This window comes from Phyllostomus hastatus, unplaced genomic scaffold (genome assembly GCF_019186645.2).
Source record: "Phyllostomus hastatus isolate PE091 unplaced genomic scaffold, TTU_PhHast_1.1 phas_scaffold_78, whole genome shotgun sequence".
Classification (NCBI taxonomy): domain Eukaryota; kingdom Metazoa; phylum Chordata; class Mammalia; order Chiroptera; family Phyllostomidae; genus Phyllostomus; species Phyllostomus hastatus.
In genome coordinates, this window is record NW_025334041.1 from 6486305 (window position 1) to 6505965 (window position 19661).

Consider the following 19661-nt stretch of genomic DNA (forward strand, 5'->3'; position numbering starts at 1 on the left):
TTAAATATTAGTATTAATTTCTCTGCAGATTAAAAAAGTAACATCAAAAAATAAGGGCTCTAATATTTTTTTGGTCATCTTCAGTACTGACGATGGATGACATCGTCACTTGGGAAATCACTGTTTTATACCACAGGGCCAAGATAATACAGCTTGTCTGATACCAGGTTACTCTAATCATATGAGGGAGGCAAAATTACTGAGAAAGTAGTCAGACTCATCAGTGTTAAATGATCAAAACTAAAAACAAAACACATTTAAGTGATATTATTTCATGTGACTTAAGAAGTTCACATTTCATATACCTGGTGGTCCTCTAGTCAAAGGACAATCTGGTTATATGTCAATTACATCTTTTTAAAGAAGACCTGGCCCTGGCTGGTGTGGCTCAATTGGTTGGGCATCATCTCGCAGGGCGAAGAGTCAACAGTTTGATTCCTGGTAAGGGCACATGCCTGGGTTGAGGATTTGGTCCCCAGGTGGTGTACGTGTGAGAGGCAGCAGATCGATGTTTCTTTCTTACATCACTATTTCTCCTACATTTCTCTCCCTATCTTACACCCTCCCTTCCCCTCACTCTAACAATAAATAAATAAAAATCTTTTAAAAATAAAAATAACCCCTGGCTGGCGTAGCTCAATGGATTGAGCGCGGGCTGGGAACCAAGGTGTCCCAGGTTCGATTCCCAGCCAGGGTACATTCCTGGGTTGCAAGCCATAACCCCCAGCAACCGCACATTGATGCCCCTCTCTCTCTCTCTCTCTCTCTCTCCCCCCCTTCCCTCTCTAAAAATAAATAAAATCTAAAAAAAAAAAAAAGTAGATATTTAAAAAAATAAATAAATAAAAATAAAAGGGCTATTTGATCAAATCAAGTGACTGGATATATCGTGAATTTATCTCCATCTCCTTCATAAAAACAGGTCACTCATTTATGGGGACTGTCTTGAAGCAGAAATATCCAAAGTAATCACACTACCCTTTTACCCAATAATTCTTTTAAATGACACAGTACTATATACTAGAAACTGATGCCAAAATACAATTTTCCATATAAATCATCTCTCAATTTTACTTCAAACCATTTCTGGTTCTCTTATGTAACTGAACAAAACCCATTTCTACCTTTAGAAATAAACTGTACATTAATTACACATACTAACAGCTTAAATTTTAAGAGCTTTGTTTCCTTTTTATTTTATAAAGATAATTGATGTGTTAAGAAAAACAACGATCTATATCTTACATACTTTAAAGAATCTGTTTATAAAGCTTCTTTTCTTTTCTGGCCTATGAAATTCTGTGTATCCATACATGGTCAAATACAAAGACAACGGCAACAGATGGAAGAAATCCAGAAAACATAACTGTAAACGAGTGCCCTTCACAGGATCCAACTGTATCCTATCATCTGATTCTGCAAGTATCCTCATGGGATCCATGGAAAACAAATCAGTTCAAGTCCAGGAATTTCAAACTTTTCTTAACAAATCTATTCCAAATGGCCACTTTCCCATGCACTTTACTTCAGCAGGTCACATCAGCATATTTTATGGCATCACTCAGAGCTCTCGAAGATTAAACACATAATTTAATACTGAAGGAATGAATCGGGCATTTTCAGCTCTGTTTCTCTCTGAAAAATATGACCGAAGTCCTTATATTGTTTATGTATAATTAATTTATCGAGGCCACTTTTGGATTCCTAGGTTCCAGAAATCCAAGGCACTATTTTCTAATATTGTTTCATTTTTCAACCTGAGGGGAAAGTCAAACCTTCCATGTTTATACTGCTCCATTTTTTTCATTTTCAAAGACTATTAGATACAATAAAATTTTCTAACCTAATGTTTAAGAGCCATTTCTTATGGTAAATTAAAAAAATGTTACTTAATTAATTGCATTAAATTTTGAGGAGAGGATTAGAATTTTCTATCAGTAGCTGACCTCCACCTAACAGCCAAAGCTCTGCAGAGACTTCAACATCCTAAGCCTGAGACACTTCATTTAGCTCTAACACAAAACTATGTTAATTATTTAATGGCTTAAAAGACAAACATCATCTTAAATACTTCAATATGTTCCACAAGAAACTAAAAGAAGCAATGACCAGTAGAACAGTTAGGCCTTAAGACTACTTTGTTCTCATCAACTCCCAGAACTAGTTTACTGAGAAGTTGGTCTAAAGATTCTAGTTGCGCCTTCTGCTCTCTGAACCACTGCACCTCATTCGCCTGTCTCCTTTCTGTGCTGGGGTCTGCTGATCCCTTTCCATCGTAGCCATCTCGACAAATGTCTAGACCATTTTCCCTGTATCGCCAACCTCTCATGCCTTAGAGACTGTGCACAGCGTATAAACGCTCCCAGATCTTTTTTGGAAATAAAAATCAATCGACTCTCTCAGTCCCCTACCCCCAACCTCTAGGTATTCCCTCTCATTCCTTCCTTCACAGCTCTCCCACCTGCACTTTTCAACCCACTGCCAGCTTGCCCCCCGTTCCTACTACTTCACTGAAATCGGCCTTGCCAAGGTCACCTTTATAGCACCTTACAGCAGCACCTTTCTCACTAAATTATATTTGCTATGTCCTTCACTTGATTGTAAGATGCTTAAGAATTTTGACTGTGATCATCATCACTGTAGCTGCAAAACCTGGTATAAAACAAGCACTCAAATATCTGTTCTGTGACCGACTGGTTCAAAAAAACCACCAAAATCAGAGAAGTATCAACAGGATTAACCTACAGTAGTAATCTACAGGAAGGACTTCACTAACCAAGGAAAAAAGTTTTAAAGGGAATCAATATAAGGTTCCCAACTAAGAACCTAAACAAAAATCTAATACTATCATTTCACAACGGAAATTAAAATGGATTTAGTCTCAGAAAAATGGGCAGCCTTTCCCTAGCAGATAGTTGGCAACCTTTCACTGACATGAAATACGATTTAAAAATCTTTGAATATAACAAAATCATGAAACTTGCTACCATACATAAAAATATTTTTCTTAAAAACATTGTTAATATTTGAGGTTGGAACATAGAGTGGAGCTCAAGTGTTCAACTGTTTCTATCGCTTCATTTTAATCAGCTTGTTGGAGAAAATACATGCACACATACACATATTTTACATATATAAAGAGAAGTAACACGATGCTACTTCATTTAATTTGAAATATTCTAAAAACACTAAGGAAAAACTGTTCATTGTCTTAGACTTTCCCACAGAGATAGGATGAAAGCAGGTTGTAGCAGGCCAGAAACACTACAGAGCAGTGGTTCTCAAAGTGCGGTACCCGGACCAGCACCCACTTAGTCTGGGAACTTACTACAAATGCAAATTCCTTGGGCCCCACCTCAAACCCACTAAATAGCAAACTCTGGGGTAAGTGACTAAGCAATCTGTTTTAGCAAGCCTTCCGGGTGACAGTAATGCACACTCAAGATTGAGAACCACTAGTCTAAAGAACTCGAGGATGACAGTGTCAGCTCACGCTGGGAAATGCACAGCTTGTGGTCACGAAGCCCAAGATAGGTGGGAATCAATCTCAGAGACTTCTAACACTGAAAACTTCACTCAAATCAGAATCCCTTGTATATAACAGGAAGCCCAGAATCATCTCCCTGTTCAGTGTAGACAACTTTGTCTTCCTTCTAAGAATGTGACTGTAAAGGAATTTCTTTTTAAGATATGTCTTAAAAATGTATCTTAAAATTATGTAAGTAGTTCTCAGGGAGGAGATGATGAAACTGGTGGTCTGTATTAAAACTGCACTCCCTATTTTGCCATATCACAGGATTTTTCTTTTCTCCTCCTCCTATCTCTCCCTCTCCCTCCGCCCACCCCCCCAGCCCCCAACAGTTGGAAGTGTTCAGAATTATTTCAGGTCAGAGAAATTGTAAACATTTGCCTTTTGAAATTCAGGATTGTATGCTTCTCCTGATCTGGTTATGTCTGGGCTGAGATACAATACTTCTGACCGCTCTCTACTGAGAGAATTTATGAGCGTCGAAGAGCAGATCATCTGATAGATTACTGGGCTTGGTGAAGACGCAATCCACTGCAAAAGAAAATTACTTTCTATTCTCTAACTACACTGAATGACTTGGAACAAGTTGTGTTCTCTCCTAGGTAAGTGGGGAGAGAGTTTTAATGATCTTCAACTTGTTTCAGTTTATCAAGGAATACCTCCATGGTGCAGTCAGAAAATACGACTTCTCTGGGGTTCTAAATCAGGATCAATTCAGTTCAGAGATTCTGTAACTCTTACTTTTGGCAAAAAGGGGGAGATTTAACAGTGGTGCACAGACCTTTGCCTTAAAAATCTTACTAGAGATACTCTCAGCCCTAATTACTCCTTCGTTTTTAAAAAGGAAGAGTCGAGAAAATAATCACAATAAAAGAGGACACTGTCAAAGTATTACCTTAAAGAAGGGTAAAGTGAGTTTAGACTGGATTATTCTGGAGATAGGCCAATGAGAAAAGAATTCTAACAAATTAAATTGGGAGCCTTTCCCAATGACTTTAACAGACAGCCCTGGAAGAAATTGTCTGCAACTTCTAAAACGTAAGGGACCATTATCTAGATAAATAACTCTTCCAGATCAGGAGGGAAAGACTGAAAATGTTAAGATGGTCAAAACACTTCAATGATATCTGAGAACTTAGTGAATATAAAAGACATGTCCAATCATGTAAGAAATAAGAAAAAGAAACAATGAAATACTTTTATGTGTGTGCATGCACACATATTCATAAGAAAAATAAATGCCTATGTCCACCAAAAGATACATATAATATACAGAGCCCAGCACAAAAAATGTCCCCTTTTATTCTAAAATCTTTTATTACAAAATCATAAGCATGTAACTTTGTAATATAACATCACCCTCAAGGACACCACATGACATTTTAAGTGAAATTTTCAAATTAAAATGATAAATTGTCACATCCATGCTATTACCCTACCAACCACACTCAAGCAGGCATTACTTCTGCCGGACCCAGTGCATATTAGTCAAACACTGAAAACCCAAATGCTCATCTACAATAGAAAGAATATGCTATGATATATTCCTATAATGGAATCTTATACAGCAATGAAAAACTACTGCTATGCAACATGAATACCACAGACATAACCTTCAGTGAAAGAAATCGGACATGAAAAGTATATTTAGATGAACAAGAATATCTACATAGAGAGAAGTAAAAAAGGTATTATTTAGGGGTGTGTGTGATACTGAATATGAGAGCAGACACAAGGAAGCCTTCTGGGTGTTAGAAATATGTATCTTTATCTGGGTGGTGGTTACCTGGACACAAAAATACATACAAAAATTCATCAAGTTCTACTTAAATTTGTGTCTGTCAGTATACAATGTACATAGCAATAAAAAATTACATTTTTAAAAATGTTGCTCAAGGTAAAGTGAAAATGAGGTCCTCAAATTAAAAACTATCCCATTTAGCCCTGGCTGCGTGGCTCAACTGGTTGCAGCATCAGCCCGTACACCAAAAGGTGGCGGGTTCAATTCTCAGTCAGGGCACATACTTAGATGGTGGGTTCGATCCCTAGTCAGGGCGTGTATGAGAGGCAACCAATCAATGTTTCTCTCTCATAGCAATGTTTCTCTGTTTCTCTCTCTTGCCCTGTCCCTTCCTCTCTAAAATCAGTAAGACATATCCTCACGTAAGAATTTAAAATAAAAGTTTAAATTCTTGCCTAGAGTGATCACAAAATAAAATAAGCAAAAGTAGTAGCAAGTTTTTAGAATACACTTTTGCAGGTAATTTGAAATCTGATGCTCTATGAGGGATACAAAAATACTCCTAAACAGAAAAAAGGTTTAAATAGGAGAAATAAAATAGTCATGTCACGATTACTTCTCAGGGATCTGATTTCTACACTGCATCTTTCAGTATGATATACGAGGTCTTTCCTGAAGGTCTCCAGCCACGTAATGGGAAAAATAAGAGACACTTACTAAAGAAGATACAAGGCACAAGAAACGTTGTACATAGGACAATGACGCCTCTGTCCCCTACAAAGTAGGCACCTTGGGACCTCACACAGTTCTCCCAATTGTCATCAGCCACCCCTTCCTATTTTCCTGAATCTCATCAATGGTCTGATATTTCTTCCCTTTCAAAGGTGATTTTAGTTTGGAAAAAGCCAGGAGTCGCAAGGAGCCAAATCTGGGCTATAGGGGGGCTGAGCCATCTGGGTGGCTCGATGTTTTACCAAAAAAGCTTTGCACAGGATGTCAAGCATGAGCGGCTCATTGTTGTGATGAAGCTGCCAATCACCAGCTGCCCATAGCTGTGGCCTTCTGAATCATCCAAATAGTTCCCACAGAGGAATGTTCAAGCTTAACACAAAATCTGATGCAGATTCATTGCTATATTTGTTCAATCATTTTGCATATAGTGGCCACACAGTACACATGCTCACTCTAAGGCATCTATCTCCCCCAGTGACTAGTACAGTGAAGTCATCACTGTTCACGCATGTGCATTCCAGTCCACTCTCCTTGACTGCCAGGTTACATCGATGTGGCACAAACCATTTTCATTATATTAACAGTGGCTGGACTTTTTGTGGACAGACCTCATGTTTCTGTCTAAAATTTCCAGACTGCCCTTCCATCTTGTGCAAAAAGATAAATCTCTGCCAATCCTTCAAATCCTGCTTCAGCTTCACTACTTCAGTAAAACCTCCTTCAGCTAGAACTGTTCACACCCCTCATCTCTGCTTAGGTGCTACTTCATTTTATCAACAATTTTTTCAATCAATGAGCACTGCTACCCAACATAATGTAATATAAGCCACAAAAGTAATTTAAAAAATTTTAGTAGCCACTTTAAAAATAACAGGTAAGATTAATGCATTTCATTAACCCAATAAACCAAAATGTCATCATTGTAAGATGCTATTGGGAACCACCCAGTGTGGTTTTAGAAGCTGTAACCCCCCATGGCTAAGGCTGAGAGAGACCTTGGGACCTTAAGCCACTAAGGAGACAAAGCTTGTCTCCCTGGCAGGGGCACCACCTCTGCCCACTTTACTTCACCCTGTCTGGCCCCCAGTGGATGACCGGTTAGCCAATGATGGGTAAGATTCCTCAAGGGAGGGATGACCTAAGACAGGCACAGTCATGAAGAGGCTCTCAGGGAAGGACTTGGGGGGGAAGCTATAGAAAAAGCGGGTGATGGACACTCACCCCTCAGCTTTAACATGGCCTGGGTCTTCATTCTGTGTGCAAGAGGTCTCCTAATCTCTTGGCTGCCTTACTTCCCCTGCCTGACTTAAGCCTGAAACAATGTCAGAGGTGGGTAAGGCCCTGTGCTGCAAAGAGTGGGTTCCTCAGGGCCATCAGACCTAAGAAAGAATGCATAAAATCCTGTGAAACCTGCTTTGCTAATACCCTCAATTTAAATGATAAGGGTCCAAGCATGAAATGAGTTTGTTTCCCCAAAGTTTTATGGCCCTTTAGCTATCTGACCCTGACTCTAAATAAGCCCTCAGAGTTCTCTGAATGCTATCTATTGTTTAATCATTTCTGCCTGACAATGACTGATGAGCTTTACGCGTATAACACTGTATTCCCTGTATTCCCGTATTCCCTGTATTAACTGTATACCCTGTATTCCTAGGCAAATAAACCCAATAAAAGCCCACTGAAGAACAGGCTCCTGGCCCTTCTCCTTTGAGAGTTTGGTCACCTTTCCTCCCCAAGCAGATCATGTCTTGGTAGACTTATCCTTATCCATGGCAGGGAGGGTGGGGGGGGGGGTGGCCTGCGGGTGGAGCCCCCCTGGCAAAATGCAACCTATATAAGAAAAGTTATTAGACACTTTACAGCAGGGGTGTCCAAATTTTTGGTGTCTCTGCACCACAATGGAAGAAGAGTTGTTTTGGGCCACACGTGAAATACATACAATGTAACAAGTAATCACAAAAAAAATCTTTATGTTTTAAGTAAATTTATGACTCTGTGTCTCCATTCACAGCCACCTGGGCTGCATGCAGCCTGCGGCCCACAGGTTGGGTGCCCCCCGCTTTATACTCTTTTTGCCATACTAGGTCCTCAAAACCAGAGGTGTACTTTATACTTACATAACACCTCAATCTGGACTACCTGCATTTTACACTCAACAGCCACATGCGGCTACCAGCTACTGCACTGGGCAGTGAAGATCTAGAGTCTGCATGAAGTATGGTCTATGGGCCAGCAGAACAGCCATCATCTGGGACTGTGTGAGAAATGCAGAATTTCAGTCCACCTCAGACCTACTAAAACAGAAACTAAATTTTACCAAGCTCCCCAAGTGATCTAACTGCACATGCAAGATGGAAAAGTACTGAATCAGACCATACATAGCTTGGAAGCCTTAACAAATCGCTACTGCCATTCAACCACTATGTAGTAGTATGTCACTGACTAACATAGAACACTGTAATTAAATAATAATGGCTTTTCTGAGAGTCCTGTTTTCTCTATGCTGCTGTCCAACAGAACTTTCTGCAATGGTGAAAATATATATGCACTGACCAAATGGAAGCCATTGGCCACATACAGCTACTGGGCACTTAAAATGTGACTGCCACAACTGAGAAACTGAACTGATTTTTTATCCTCACTGTGGACATGCTTACTGATTTTAGAGAGAGGGGAAGGAAGGGAGGGAGAGAGGAAGAGAAACATCAACGTGAGAGAGAAACATGGATTGGTCACCTCTTGCATGTGCTCCAAATGGGGACTGAACCTACAACCCATGCATGTGCCCTGACTAGGAATTGAACCCACGACCTTCAGTTTATGGGATGATGCTGCAAGGGTAGAAAATGAATTTTTAATTTCATTTACCATAATTCACTGAAACTTAAATAGTCACATATGGCAAGTAGCTAACTTATTAAAGATAGTGTTACTCTAGGAACATTATCTACTCCTACAATTATTAAAGTATACTCTCTATGAGGGTCTTCAGGATAAATTTAGAAGCTTTTATTCACCATAACTCCCCTGACGGGTTGCATTTCTTTCTTTCTTAACAAGTTTACCACTTTACACTAGCAGAGGCCAACTTTGTAACCTACCTCTAGGGAAGCTTGATAAAAGTTATAATATGTGATTTTTCTGTGCTAACATTATTCCAGCTTATCATCGGTTAACAATACTAACATACCTACCTGCACAGTCTTTTTTATTCTATGGGAAGGACCTGGATACTCTGGAGAATACAAATCTGTGAGGAACAATGAGTTGATTAGCGTTGACTTTCCCAATCCAGATTCACCTAAAAGAAACAGGGGGGGAAATCTGTTAAAGTCAGCCACGTTGCCTTTAATATTCATCCCATCCTATAATCAAACCTGCTTTATACAAGTACTTCTTGGTGGGACAAGAAAGTGACATTAGAAAATATACTATGAAGACTTCCTATTAGAATAAGCTCTTTGTCTTCATTTTCTTACCAAATTAGACCCATGTTTCCAAGGATTATTTTTTTAGCTCTATACTTTTACAATCTGTGTTCTTTAAAACTAATATATCTGATGCAATAGCCTCCATTTTATGAGTAATGTATTCTCATTACTGGAAACATAATGACCCTAAAGGATACTAGCCTCAAATTAAATAAAAAGAAATGTTGAATTCAGTGAAGCTATACCTACTGTGAACACTGAATTATCAATTCCTCCTTAATAGTCATCTCCCTACCAAAATGTCAGAAAACCTATAATCGTAAGACAAAATATAGCAGCCTTGTCTTAATACTCTCAAGGTGACTTATAACTACAATTGATTCTTGCTAACTGGCTTCACTAAAGAGAAAACAACAGTCACTAATGCAAAAGAGAGCACTATAATTAGTCCCATGAATTCAAATTCTACTTAAACACAATTTATAAAACAACCTCAGTTAAGTTTATCTTTGCATTATTTAGGAAATATTTAAGAATAACAGCATTCAGAGTTATACATTCTAGATTAAGAACAAAATTATTCAATAAAATATAAACAGAATGTGTGTAACATTTTATATATTTTTATTTATTAATTTGAGAGAGGAAGGGAAGGGAGAGAGAAGTGGTGTGGGGTGAGAGAGAACGATAGAGAGAGAGAGAGAGAGAAAGAAATACTAATTTGTTGTTCCATTTACTTATGCATTCATTGGTTGATTCTTGTATGTGCCCTGACCAGGGATCGAACCCACAACCTTGGGGTATCAGGACAACGCTATAACAACTGAAATATGAGGCCAGGGCCACATTTTATATTTCTTTATAACTAATTTTAAGATCTGTTAAGTGATCCGAATTAATGACTATTTTACATTTATTCGACTTTGAAATGCACTATGTACATCCTGCAACAAAGTCATCATTTTTTCATTTTACTGGATTTTACAGGGAAATAACTGAATTTAAATATTTTCTGACCTTGTTAAAACAATATAGTGTAGTAAGACTTACAATTTAAGATGTTATATTCTTAATAAAAATTCTGAGAGTAACTAAAGTCTCTAATATTACACCTGTACTTGAACATTAGAAGCATGCTAAAATAACCCACGTGCTCTCTCTTAGATCTAGCCCATGAAAACCATGCATAGCCCATCACTATTTAAGAATATTACATTTCAAGCCCAAGAATAAAACATTCATGAAATGCTTGTTTGTGAGGTTTTGAAGAAAGTCACACCAATGGTTATTTATAATAGTTACACCAACATTTAAAGATGGCCAGTGGAAAAAAGCCAAGAGGCATTATCACAAAAAGCGAGAAGGAATTGCAAGGAAAAGTGGTCAATAACACCAAATAAGAGGTTAAATAAAAAGTGACCAAGGGACAACAAGAAGGCCTTTTACTGACCTTTAATAAAAGCAATTTTATATTAAGAAGTTAAATGGTGATGAGTTAAATAATAGATGGAAAATTCGAAAGTACAGATTTATTCAGTAAAATGCAAAGAAAATACCACCCATAAAGTAGATAAAAATGTTATCTAGGGAGAGTGCTATTCTTTGTTTTGCTTTCTAATATGATTATTTCTAAAGATTTACTCTAATAAGAACAGTTTAGATTACACTGGATGCTGATTATTTCCAAGGTTCCATACATATGTGGCCTGGGATCTGCTATAAGACTATTTCATCTTCTCAGACTCTATTAGGGTATCCTTCGACATAGAGACTATGTACATGCTAATTCTAAACTGCAAGTTAAGCAGGTCCCCTATGACCTGGGTTTGTACTAAACAAGGTTTACTTACTCTAATTATAGTAATTGACCACCAGCTTAAGAGTTAAATAATTCTGCTGTGTAGCTAGTAGCAAACATTCCAACCAGCCACTCAACAATTACCTCATTCACTGAGTTAAAAAGTTTTTACTCACTATACACCTAAAGTTGGGAGGTCTAAAGGAGGATGTTTATGATATTTCTTGCTATACTCATAATAAAAGGACTCTTTTTATAGCCCAGTTCAAGAGGATAACTACCTTTATTCAAAAAATCCTCATGTTACCAGAGAAAATCTAAATGTCTACATAAAATTTTTTTGTAATTATTTCAAAAATGGATTACCATAATTTTGTGGTTAAAATATACTGTCTCACTTAGGCTAGGGTCTGCCACATTTTGGAAGCTGTAAATCAACAGAACTCCCTAGACTCCCTCTTCGTTGGCATGGTTGCTGTTCACGACGACCACACCCACGGTAAGTATCAGGATGCGGGTCTTCGGCACATGTTTCTCACCATGCGGCATCCCATCACAGGTGAGGCCCATGTTGATGGGGAGGCCATAGTAGTGGTTTGTGGGATCCACTTCCTTCACATCAAGGCCAAAGATGATCTCTGTGAACTCTCAGAGATAATCTCAGGCTCTCAGAAGATCTCATTGAAGTGGTCTTCATACATTTTTAAAAACTTGGTTTTAGAGAGAGGGGAAGGGGTAGGGGAATAAGGGAGGAGTTGATTTACTCTTGAGCAGGGAGCACATTCTACGAAGTAATGTTAAGGAGTGCCTTTTAAAGCTGAAGTGAGTTGACTTTGCTCTTTTGAACTAGACAACTCATAGATTCTTTCGAGTTCTACAAATCTCAAATGCAAAACTTCATATCCTAAAGACCAATGCTGGGTTGCATGAATCACACTGGTGATTGTGTGAATCTGTATTTCTTTAAACAAAATTCAAGTATGCATAGTAATGATACCCACAATAAATGAATTATTGTTAGTGGTATAAATATTCTTAATAAAAAGACAAAAAAATTAAAATCAAAGGCATGCAAACTAAAATGTGGTACCTTTCTCTAACACTACATTAATCACGTCATTTTATTTTATTTGGCATTCTTAAAGATTTCTACTCAGTATTGGCAAGGATGAGACAAACAACATTCACAAATCTGTGGTAACTATGTAAGTTGGTATAACATCTTCATTTCACATCCTTCATCATGTCATCTACGTCTTTCTGGGAATCAAACATGTAGGGGAGAAGATTGCAAAAAAAACTTTAACAGTGTATGTGGGGGAATGGAGAGGACACTTTCAGGTAACACAAAAAGACAAGCTAGGTATACTATAATACTCCAATAAAAATAATATTAATCAACCATTGAAAATCACTTTTGAAAAATCCATTTGACATGAGCAAATGTTTGCCCTAGTGTTAAGTGAAAAATGTATTTAAAAATGAACATGGTAATTACAGCTATGCATTAGAGACACAAAAAATACACCATAATCAGCAATGGTGATCTCCTCTTTCTTTAAAAAATTCCGCCTACTCCTCTGTACCACATTTCTAATAGAAAACCATTTTGTAATTGAGTCCTTTCTCTGAACATTAAAGATACTTAGAGGCAGTGCTCTTGAAACTTTAAATGGGCAGGGAGGAGGGAGACAGACGTGTAAGGGGGATAAATGGTAATGGAAAAAAATACAGTAAGTAGACTTTAGAATGCAGAACGAGGGGCAACTCTTGTCAAAATGCAGATCCCCACATTCCTGGGATGCACATCTTGAATAGGCAGTCCAGGTTAATTTTGTTTAAAGGTTTCAGAGAAACACAGACTTAGAATAATAAAAGTATAGTTCATTTGATTTCTTTGCTTATTTGTCCTTTTACATGACTTAAATTTTATAGTTTCCTTCTTAGACCAAAGTTATCTATAATGATGGCCTGCACCAAGAAACACTACTATTAACTGCTAAATGACATTAAATCTGATTTTACTGAAACATAATTCAACAACAAAAACACCATCCTATACGAAAAAATTATTTTTGATATTCAAAATTAACATCTTAACTGTCAACCTTTAATTAAAAACTGTCCCTAAAATTCTTTATATCACTGACATTAAGTACCTGACACACTCAAGGGAAAATAAGACACTCAAAACGTCTGCAAGGGACAGCCTTAATATTGTGGCAACTGTAAAGCAAGGGCACCCTTAAGACTAATCAGCAATGTCACATAAGTAACTTGAGCAAAATACTTTAACTTAATATATTTACTGAAATGCACAAGATAGGCAAGTATAATATATTTTGTTAATAAGAGTGTAAGCTACTCATCTTAATCTTATTTACAATGGGGGAAGAACAAATCCTTAAACATTTTCAAATCAGCTAAATCTAACTCTTACCAGGCAAGAGCTTTGCCCAGCCATCTATGCTGAATTGTAAATTGAGAGCACAACATGTGTGCACTGAAATGTTTGTAATTGAAGGAGTTCAACAAAGCAGAAGTTCAAAATAAGGATTAATCAATATTTAACATATTAGGTGCCATGATTCTCAACCATCTCTGATCTTTGTCTTCATCTCTGGTATTTGGATCTTTCAATTAGGTCATAAAAATATAGTAATACATATATGCTTACAATTCATATTTTGTTTAGTTTACAGATTTATTAGGCACATTATTATATAAACAGTATTTATACAAGGCACATTCATATACACAATCATCTCAAGCTCCTATGAGGTGGGGGCAATTACACATAACAGACGGCATTATTGCCCCAAGGTCTCCACTCCACCATCCCACATTCTCAAGTCCTTAGGGGTGTGGCTCTTGTTTTTCATCTCGGTGTAGTTCCTGGTTCAGAAAGACTTGGTAAATGTTGGTTGTGATAATGAAATTGAGATTCAAAGTGATCTGTACAAGGTCAGAAAGCTCATTTGTGGCAGAAATTGGAGACTAAAATTAGGCTAAATATATTCTTTGTGTAGCACCACTATGCTTAGTATTACAAAATAGATTAAGTTAAATATATAAGACTGATTTTTATAGTATGCTAAAAATGAATAAAAAGCATTAGTATAACTAGCTCTTTTACAAAATCACCAAAATATAATATACATTTGAAATTTGAGTACAAAAGAGAGTTATTGGTTTCAGGACTCGATCCTAAAAGGCAAATAAGATGTTAACTCCAATAAGCCCAAATAATAACTCTCTTCACTCTTTATACCTTAAATGAACACTACTAAAGCAATTATTAAATTAAATTGTAGTTAGTATGATGCATTTCCCTGGAAATTCCTTTGAAGGTGGTAGTGGTTGTCTTCATTTTATATCAACTGCTTAGTCCATAATTCCTAGCACTTTACTCCTGATCAGTCCATTTCATCTGAATTACAATTCATTCAATTAAAATCTAAACCTCCAGACCATGACAAGAATGCTATGGAAATCGCACCATCATGTAATTACTGTGATTACTACCACCTGTAACATAATAAACTCATAGTCTTGTATCATAAAATCTTGAGCTCAGAATGAACCACAAATCTCTATTCACAATCCATTCCTTGATATATACAATTTCCTTGTGTTTATCATCTGCTTAATTGACAGTTGTAGGCAGTGCAAGAACAGAAGAACCAAAGTCTAAAGCTTTCTTCCTTCTAAATATTAACCCATTTGTCTCAATCGTTAATATAAATCTGGAGGCCCTCCAAAAGTTCATCAAACTCAGTTTGTCCACATATGTAAATTTAACATCGACAACACTATACACACCTGCAAATAATTTTCATTTCCAAGCTAAAATTCTCCAGTTAGTTTTATCTCCATTAGTCATTTTTTTCCAATGGCAGCCCAAAATTACAATTTTACTGATTTTTCTACCTTGTTTTAAGCATTAAAAACCCAAATTTCTTCTATTTAGATGTCATTTAATTCTACAATAAAAGTAAACATTCCTTTTTAAACCCTTCAAAATTATTTCAGCTTTCTCTTCCACTTCCCTTCCAAATTTTCAGTCCAAAAATCATTATCTGGGGCTGAAAAAGGCAGGTGCACCTGCGGGAAGGAGAGCCCCAGTGGTCCAGGGCAGGGTGCCAGAGCCTGCCAGATGAAGGTCCCAAGAGGGTCTGGGAGAGGACCTGAACCCAGACAGGATATGGCAGGCACCTCTGTGAGAACAGTGGCCTCAGCACTTCAAGTAGCACAGCACTTGAAGGGGGTGAGCAAAGCCACTGCACAGAGGGAAAAGAGGAGTAGGGGAAATAAGGCAGTAGGTTAATTATATACAGGGGATGGAACAAATAAGCAAACATTAAGATAATGGTTTTTCACAATCAGAAGGGCATTACAACTATAGAAAAGATAAAAAGAATGAACTGAAATTGGAGGTATCAGTGTAAATTTAATGGTTTTCAACATACATAGCTAGATACAGAGGTCATACAGATTGTCCTTCGACTGAGGACTGGGTAAAGAAGATGCGGCACATACACAATGGAATACTACTCAGCCATACGAAAAGATGAAACACAGCCATTTACAACAACACGGATGGATCTTGAGAATATTATGCAAAGTTAAGTAAGTCAGTCAGAAAAAGCTAAGAACCATATGATTTCACTCATTATGTGAGATACAAAACTGAAACTCGTGGACACAGACAGCAGTGTGGTGGCTGCCAGAGAGAGGGTAGGGTGGGTGGAGGGGGCCTAATATACGGTGACTTTATAGATGGTTTGACTTTAGGCAGTGGACACACAGTGCAATATACAGACCTAGTATCAGAGAAATGTACACATGAAATTTTTATGAACCTACTAACCAATGTCACCCCAATAAATTTAATAAAAAATCTAAATATACAAAATTTTAAGCCCTGGATGGCATAACTCAGTGGATTGAGCGCGGGCTGTGAAGCAAAGCATCGCAGGTTCAATTCCCAGTCAGGGCACGTGCCTGGGTTGCAAGCCACAGCTCCCAGCAACCACACATTGATGTTTCTCTCTCTTTCTACCTACCTTCCCTCTCTAAAAATAAATAAATAAAATCTAAAAAAACAAACAAAAAAAATCTAAAAATACTATGCAGATATTAAAATCATAGTTGAAGTGTTGAGCAGAATTTCCATTGTGTAAAATATTTACTGCAGCATCACGATGAGATCAAACACAGCAAATCATTCAAATGTCAAATGAGAAAGCAATGGCTAAAATTTGAGGTAACCATAGTTCTAGTATTATGTAGCTGTCAAAAGTAAAATATTGCAGATAAACACAGCAAAATATTAATGATGCAATATAAATGCAGCAAGATATTAATGATAAATATCTCTTGCTACTTCATTTTTAGTTTTCTGATTTCTTTTTTTTTTTTTTAAAGATTTTATTTATTTTTAGAGAGGGAAGGGAGGGGGAGGGAGAGAGGGAGAGAGAGAGAGAGAGAGAGAGAGAGAGAGAGAGAGAGAGAGAGAGAGAGAAACAAACATCAGTGTGCGGTTGCTGGGGGTTATGGCCTGCAACCCAGGAATGTACCCTGGCTGGGAATCGAACCTGGGACACTTTGGTTCCCAGCCCGCGCTCAATCCACTGAGCTACGCCAGCCAGGGCAGTTTCCTGATATTTCTTGATTTTCATATATTTTAGGTATTATTATGAAAAGTCTCCTTTTTTAGGTGTATGTCTTCCCTAGTGACTCTAAATAGATGCCACCATGTTTATTTACTTCCTAGAAAGTAACACAATTTGGCCTTGGCCAGGTAGCTCAGTTGTTTAGAGAGTCATCCCAATACACCTAGGTTGCAAGTTCAATCCCCCATCAAAGACTATATAAGAATCAACCAATGAATGCATAAATAAGTGGGACAACAAATCTCTCTCTCTCTGTCCACCCTTCTCTCTAAAACAAATCTATTTAAAAAAGAACACAATCTGTAACTATTTTACATATTATTTTCTTTTTTGCCTATCTCCCTAAATGAACAAAAACTCTAGTATTTTCTTCTACACAATAATTATTATAATTTATAACTAAAATAATGTAGTATTCATATAAGAACTACAGAATGTGTTAAAGATTAAGAAAGAGAAGCAACCAACCACATATATTTTTAAAAACTGAGCTTGTAATAATGGTTTTGGGAGGACTACTTAACCATCTAAAATATAAACATTAGATTCCTGACTTCAAACTCACATCTAAAAAACCTGCATGGATTTAAGATTGGAAAATGCAAAAAGTTTTGCCTATATATCTTAAAATCTTGAATCCCCAATAACCTTGAATCCAGTAGAAGGACATCAAGGACAAAAAACATAAGAAAAAAGATTGCATGGACAATATAAAAATCAAGTTAATATAAAACACAATGCAAAGGAAATTCTGGAAAAAATTGTTAATAGCACAAAACAAAATAATAATACCCTTAAAATATTCACAGATCATTAAGGGGAAAAATGAAGACAGTTTTTGAAAGTAAACTAGACTATTTCAATTACAAAAGATAAACAAACATGAAAAAATAATAAGTTGACCAGCAATAACAAAATACAGGTGAAAATAAGATGCCAATCGATACATATTAAACTGGAAAAGAACTATAATGTCCTGCACTGACAGCACGCAGGACGGAGGGTGCTGACAACACTTGGTGATATGCAGAGTAGTGTGCAATCTACTACAGGGCAATTGGTATTATGTATTAAAACGCTTTTCAAAATAATACTTAAGCCTTCAAAAAAAGAGAGCAAATTTTCAAAGCTTTATTATAAGGAATTCATTAGCTGTGCAGGCAGATATATCTGCAACCCATATTTATTTGTAACTACCCTGATGTTGAACAATATGGCAAATTTAGGGTACTACAGGGTAGAACAGAAAGTAGGTTTACAGTTGCTGGTATGGAAAATAATACAATAATTAATAATACAAGGATAAACTGTGTTTCATGTACTCACAACTGTAAACCTATTTTTAACCCACCGTGTATACTCAGCCTACACAAGCCATTAAAATCTAAGACTGAATTATATCCAACATCAAAAGATGATCACAGTTTGCTGCCAAATTTTAAAAAACAATCATACAACATTATAGATATATACAAACAAAAATACTATATGATTCTATGCTTAAGAGCCATCACTGGGTGATCTATTTTGGCGATATTTTCATTTTACTTTTCTGTATTCCTAATTTATAAAAATAAAGCATTATCTTTATTATAACATTACTTTTTAAAATATACAGATGAAAAACCTAGACAGAATACAAAAATTAAAATAGTGAACATGTAGAAATATGTGACTCCTCACCACCCCAAATTTTTCCTGCTTTGGTTAAATTACTTCCTTTAAATGAGATAAAATTCACACAACAGAAATTTCACCATTGTAAAGTATACAATTCAGTGGTTTTTATATTCACAATGTTGTGCAATCATTGTTGGTTAAATTACTCATAACTTTTATTAAAAATAAAAATAAGAGTTAAAAAAGTGTTTTTTTTTTAATATTACTGGAAGCATTTCAACTATCCAGCATCTTATTTTCAGAATTAAATATAATACCAATAAATGCCCCAAACCCTAGAAACAAAGTGAGCCAATATTACCTTTCAAGTTGTTCAGATAAGTGGGTGTTACTATAGCAGTTCAAATACCAAAAAGAAGGTGGGAGGAAATGACAACTCTGACAGTCACTGTATATGCTATCACTGACTAAATACCTCCTAAACTTTTGATACAAAAAATATATTACAATAAACTCTGAATCCCCAAAATGGCCAAACCAACATGTTCTAAGCTCCCTTCCACTAAAAAAACCAGAAACACCAATTTGTTAGTCAAGACATTTGGTGTAAGTCAAATACATTATGACAAATCATAAATTAAAAAAAAAATATCTACCACAAAATTTTTATAAAATTCAAGAAATGATCAAATGATCACAAAAATAATTGTGGATTTTATCTTCAAAGAATTCAAAATAAAATATTTAATATCACTTGTTTTTTCAAAATAATTTCCTGGTCAGATAAAGCAATCTACAATCTTTCCAGATTCTACCTCCCTGAAAGATTCTAGTAAAATAAGGATCTTACAATCAACATTTTTTCTTAGAACATAGTCAAACCTTATTTAGGAGCACACAAAAACAGTCAAGTTCTAAGCACAAACAGGTTTGATACTTTGCTGAATTAGAGACCTAAATGTCCTTATTAGGTATGCCTGACATTGGCTTTTACACTAAACTTTTTAGTTTTACTTTTATTTTAAACCAAGAATTCTGGTCTTCTTACCCTGGTGGCATTCAAGGTCTCTGAAATCCAGACTAGGTTTTCCAGCCTTACTGCCAATCATTATAAAGTTATATCTTAGAGGTCAAA

General features: G+C 36.5%; 1 protein-coding gene across 4 annotated transcripts in view; it reads right to left on the reverse strand.

Moving 5' to 3' along the window:
• The window catches only part of SEPTIN7 (septin 7), a 73518-nt gene that overhangs the window by 26079 nt on the left and 27778 nt on the right, over positions 1 to 19661 (reverse strand). For all 4 annotated transcript variants that reach the window (XM_045827767.1, XM_045827766.1, XM_045827768.1 and 1 more), the window contains exon 4: positions 9197 to 9303. In XM_045827767.1, the coding sequence (XP_045683723.1) occupies positions 9197 to 9303 (107 nt within the window). The remainder of the gene's footprint in view (positions 1 to 9196; positions 9304 to 19661) is intronic.